Raw genomic sequence first — 5,387 nt, 5'->3', positions numbered from 1 at the left:
CATAATATAAAGGTTATGATACATTAGTAGACACTTCGGCGATCGATAACTCCAGTTCGAAATATGGCCGATCGATACCAGTAGATGTGATCGGTATATATATTTAGGGAACCCGTAAAAATTTTATCCATTTTGGACATGGTTTGACCGTTCGTACCAACGGTCAACTAAAAAATAGGCGTTTTGACATATTAAAACCCCATTGACCGTGCCTTTGCCAAATGGATTTCTTCAGTGCTACCGCACACGATAGGTAAAAAAAAATTAGGTGATTTCAGATATGCAAACGGTTTTCGTGTTCGCATATTTGTAATAGGTCATCCCTTATGGCATATTAGTGATGTTTTCGATTTACCAAAAATTCCGACGGTCAAACGAGATCCGAATTAGATGAAATTGTTATAGGATAACTAAATATATATACCGATCACATCGGCTGATGTTGATCGATCCCGAGAAGTTTCCTTCATATAGTCGCTTCATAATGCGATAGTTTTATTCTAAACCTAATATAAAGATTATGATACATTAGTGGACAGTTACGCGATCGCCAAATCCAGTTGAAAATATGGTCGATCGACACCAGCAGATGTGATCGGTATATATATTTAGGGAACATGTAAAAATTTCGTCCGTTTGGGATATTGTTTGACCGTTCGTACCTACGGTCAATAAAAAAAGAGGCGTTTTGACATATTGAAACCCCATTGACTGGGACTTTGCTAAATAGGTTTCCTTAGTGTGACCGTGCATGATAGGTAACAAAAATTAGGTAATTTTAGATATGCAAACGATTTTTGGTGTTCGTATCTTTGTAATGGGTCCTCCCTTAGAACATATTAGTGGTTTTTTCGGTTTACCGGAAATTCCAACGGTCAAACAATATTCGAATTGGATTAAATTTTTATAGGGTCACTAAATATATATACCGATCACATCACTTGGTGTCGATTAATCCCGAGAAGTTTCATTCATATAATCGCTTCATAATGCGATAGTTTTATTATAAATCTAATATAAAAGTTATGATACATTAGTGGACATTTCGTTGATCGATAACTCCAGTTTGAAATATGGTTGATTGACACCAGAAGATGTGATCAGTATATATATTTAGGGAACATGTAAAAATTTCGTCCGTTTTAGATATTGTTTGACCGTCCGTACCTACGGTCAACCAAAAAAGATGTGTTTTGACATATTAAAATCCTCATTGACCGGGGCTTTGCCAAATGGGTTTCCTTAGTGCGACTGCACACAATCGGTGACAAAAATTAGGTGATTTCAGATATGTAAACGGCTTTCGGTGTTCGCATATTGGTAATGAGCTTCTTTTATGGCATATTAGTGTTGTTTTCAGTTTACCGGAAATTCCGACAAGTAGACGAGGTCCGAATTAGATGAAATTTTTATATGGTTACAATTTATTATTTGGCGGGCTTTTACGGGCCGGGCCTTGTAGGTTTTTGGAGGGCCGGGACATGTTTCACATCTCTAATCTAAGTCTGGCTCTCTATACACGCAAGCGGGTTTTGGCGGGCTTTCTCGCGGATCGGGCCGGGTAAAAGTCCATCAGGCTTACGAGACTCTGCGAGTTTTTCGGATACGCGGGTTAAATGATGAGGCCTAAGTTTCTGGCTACCAGTATCAACATAATAAAACTTCACGTACTCTGAGTAAACATTATGCTACTCCTGATAATTAAAGTTGTCCCATCAGTAAACAAGAACTATGAAACAAAGTAGCTACAAAGAAGTCTTTCTATCTAAGCAGTACTGGGCTGTGAATCCGGATGCTTGATTACTAAATTCTTATTGTTATTGTTTGAGAGTTGTTTTAACATCGGAAGATGAAGTGTACAGCAATGAGGAAGCAGAGAAGCTTGTGCTGGTTTTTGTTTGAGGGTATGGATGTTGATGCTGCACAGTAGCTGATGATGTTCCTCCACTGCAACTGATCATCGTTTCTTGTCCATGATCATTTGCATAATTGGACTTGTTGAGAAGCCTCATGTTAGTTTTCATGCACTCCTCTCTCTCCTGCCTAATCTCTTTGAGCATTGCTGCTACATCTTTCATGGTTGGTCTGTCATCTGGGGTTGGGTTTATGCAGAGCAATGCAACACCTAATGTCGGCAGCATTTCCTCAATCTCGGGTTCCGGTCGTGCTCGCAAGCTTCTATCAAGTACCTCAACTCCCCCTCTCTTCTTCCTCACCCAATCGACAATGTGGAGTCCATCTGGTATGGTTGGATCAATTGGCTGCTTCCCCGTTAGCACTTCTAGCACAACTACACCGTAGCTGTACACATCGCTTTTCTCTGTTATCTTCATTGAGTATCCATATTCTGTAAACCACAGATAAGACAATTAACTTTATTGTCTGTGACCAGTTGAATAGTTTAGGTTACTTGTGATACAATGCATTCAGGTGATAAATGTTGATATAGTAATGAGTTTGTACTAACCCGGAGCAATGTATCCATATGAACCAGCAATCGTTTTAGAGGACCGAGCAAAATCTCCTTCAAGAACAAGCTTGGCAAGCCCAAAATCAGCAATGCAGGGCTCAAAATCTGGACCAATGAGAATGTTGTTGGCCTTAATGTCCCTGTGAACTATTGGAGGAACAGAGTCATGGTGCAAATATGCCAAGCCTTGTGCTGCCCCCAGTATTATGCGATATCTGATGTCCCAATTCAAGCAGTTACCACTTCTTTCATGAAGTAAGCCGCCCAAGCTCCCATTTGGCATGTACTCATACATTAGCAATCTTGTGTTTCGGTTCCAACAGCAACCCAAGAACCTAACAATGTTCTTGTGGCGAATGGAGCCAAGGGTCTTCACCTCAGCTGAAAAGGAATCACGAACTCCTCTACTTTGAGAATCATATTTGGGATCAGTTGTTGGCCAGAGCTTCTTTACTGCAATGTCTTCGGTTTCCATTTCTGCCCGGTAAACAACTCCTGAGCATCCCTTTCCTATAACATTGGTCTCTACTAGACATTTTAGAACTTGTTCAACTGAGAAACTCACCTTCTGAAATGGAGTGAATTGCCAAGGCCATGAGTCCCCTCCAATCTCAGAGTCATTGTCCTCTCTGTTCATCTTTCGTGCACGAAATACTGCAAGTATCCCAAATATTGACAAAGCAATGGTCAAGGCTATTAGCAAGGCAATGGCTAATTTAAGCCTCCATGACCTCCTGAAACTACCGCTTTTAGACATAGTCATTGTTGAACCATTGCTGAGGAAACATAAATCATGACCTCTAGAGCACAATCCTTTGTTTCCCACCAAGTCTGTTGCTGACAACTGTCTAAACACATTGCTGTCAGGAAGATAGCCAGTGAAGTTGTTGTATGAGATGTTCAAAGAAACAAGATTTTCAAGCGCGGAAAGTGCCAACAGATCACCTTCAAGCTTGTTGTGTGATAGGTCTAGTATAGATAGCTTATCGAGAGCAGATATCTGTGGTGGGATTATGCCATATAAAGCATTGAAACTGAGGTTCAAAGCAATCCCAAGAGCTTCAATCTCAAACAGTTGCTGTGGGATCATTCCAGTGAGCTTGTTGTTACTCAGATCAAGCAGTTGGAGGTTTGAACATTTACCAAGTGAAGAGGGAATTGGATCAGTTAAGAAGTTGCTGCTGAGGATGAGTCTGTTAAGGGAAGCTAGTCCACCATAACTCTCAGGAATCTGACCAACAAAATGATTCACAGAGACATCCAGTACTTGAAGCCATGTGAGAGAAGACAAGGAGCTAGGCAAATTACCTCCGAGGGTGTTGTTACTTAAGTTGAGTAGCTGTAATGAACTGCATTTTCCAATTTCTTCTGGTATGGTACCAACAAGACGGTTTTCAGACAGATCAAGAAAAGTAAGTTTATCAAGGAAGCCAATTTCTTTTGGGATCCCTCCACTGATTCTGTTATGCACAAGCCTTAGCCGGATAAGAGACTTACAGTTTCCGATCACGGTAGGTATAGAACCGGAAATGTCATTAGAAATCAAGAGAAGCTTGGTTAAATTTTGCAGCTGAAATAGGCCAGAAGGTATGTTACCAGTGAGAGCATTGTGTGAGAGATCAAGAGCTTGAAGGCTCTCACAGTCAGCCAATTCGGATGGAATGCTACCTTCAAGTTTGTTCTCCCAAGCGAAAAAGACTGTGAGCTCCTTCAACATTCCTAGCTCAGCTGGGATGAAGCCTGAAATCTGATTAGTATCAACCTGCAGCTGCACCAGTTTTGTAGCATTGGAAAGAACTGAAGGGATTGAACCAATGATGTTGTTGTTACTAAGCATAAGCTCTTCAAGATTTGAGAGGTTCCCAAAAGACTCTGGTATGCTTCCAGAAACAGAGATTAGAGAGAGATCTATACTCTTCAAGCTTCTGCAATTCCCAATCTCCTCAGGAATAGTTCCATCAAGGTTGTTTTGCCACAATAACATCCTCTCCAGCTTATGAAGCTTTCCCAACTCTTTTGGCAGCGAACCAGATAGGTCATTCTCATACAAGAACAAGTTGACAAGTTCTGAACAGTTGCCAAGTTCTGGTGGAATCTCACCCGATAGCATAGTAGTATAAATCGACAGCGTCTGCAGCATGCTGAGCTTACCCAATGATGAAGGTGTCGAACCAGAAACTTTAGTAACAGCAAGCCCCAGCACCTGCAAGTTCTTGCAGTTGCCAAGCTCATCTGGGATCTTTCCTGACATGTCTTTGTTGCCTCCGGCTTTAATAACTTCCAAGTTTAGTAACTTCCCGAGTGTAGCAGGAAGATAACCACTTAGGTAGTTATCATATATGATGAGATTTTTGAGGCTGCTGCAATCACCAAGCTCATTTGGTACTTGACCAGTAAGCTGGTTAGAGTTTAAAATCAGGTCCTGCAGATTTTCAAGCATCCCAATACTTGTAGGAATACTACCCACAAGACTGTTAGAACTTACATCAAGCACCGTAAGTGATTTACAATATCCAATATCAGGTGAGATTGTTCCAGTAAGATTAGCACTAGAAATGATGAGGTTTTGAAGAAATGCAAGTGAGGAAAAATTTGAAGGAAAGGGAATGGCTAGCTCAATAAGCTGGATATTGATCTCAGTCACAAAGTTTTGGGGTGAGCAAGTAATGTAGGACCACTTACAAGGGTTGGGGTCTGAAGGGTTCCAGTTGGAGAAATCCAAAGACAAGGTAGTAGAACCTTGCAGCCATGTATGTAGTGTGATCACCTCAACATTTGCAGCAGCCAAAGAAGGAGCAGACGCCGCGAGGACGAAGGTGAATAGGAAGAAGAAATTGATGGTGGTGAACGATAATTGCCTCGACATTTGGTGGTGATTGTAGGTGTTAGAGGGCTTCTGCCTCCTCAGCATTGGCAT

General features: G+C 41.2%; 1 protein-coding gene across 1 annotated transcript; it reads right to left on the bottom strand.

The window, feature by feature from the left end:
- Window positions 1–1,817: 1,817 nt before the first annotated feature.
- Window positions 1,818–5,387, bottom strand: LOC126784082 (LRR receptor-like serine/threonine-protein kinase RGI2). The gene is made up of 3 exons (XM_050509580.1): window positions 2,468–5,387; window positions 1,996–2,347; window positions 1,818–1,947 (listed from the first exon to the last, which is right to left on the bottom strand). The coding sequence occupies exons 1-3, from the start codon at window positions 5,385–5,387 to the stop codon at window positions 1,818–1,820; spliced, it is 3,402 nt and encodes a 1,133-aa protein (XP_050365537.1).

Source organism: Argentina anserina, chromosome 2, assembly GCF_933775445.1.
Source record: "Argentina anserina chromosome 2, drPotAnse1.1, whole genome shotgun sequence".
In the NCBI taxonomy this organism is placed as follows: Eukaryota; Viridiplantae; Streptophyta; class Magnoliopsida; order Rosales; family Rosaceae; genus Argentina; species Argentina anserina.
This window is presented reverse-complemented; position numbering and strand designations above follow the sequence as displayed.

Bases quoted from the DNA above. Each gene is read 5' to 3' on its own strand.
- LOC126784082 (XM_050509580.1), bottom strand. From the start codon at position 5,387: ATGCCAATGCTGAGGAGGCAGAAGCCCTCTAACACCTACAATCACCAC. The intron at 2,348-2,467 runs GTTAGTACAAAC...TGTGGTTTACAG, and splicing joins ATATGGATACATTGCTCCGG to AATATGGATACTCAATGAAG. The intron at 1,948-1,995 runs GTCCAATTATGC...GATCAGTTGCAG, and splicing joins AACATGAGGCTTCTCAACAA to TGGAGGAACATCATCAGCTA.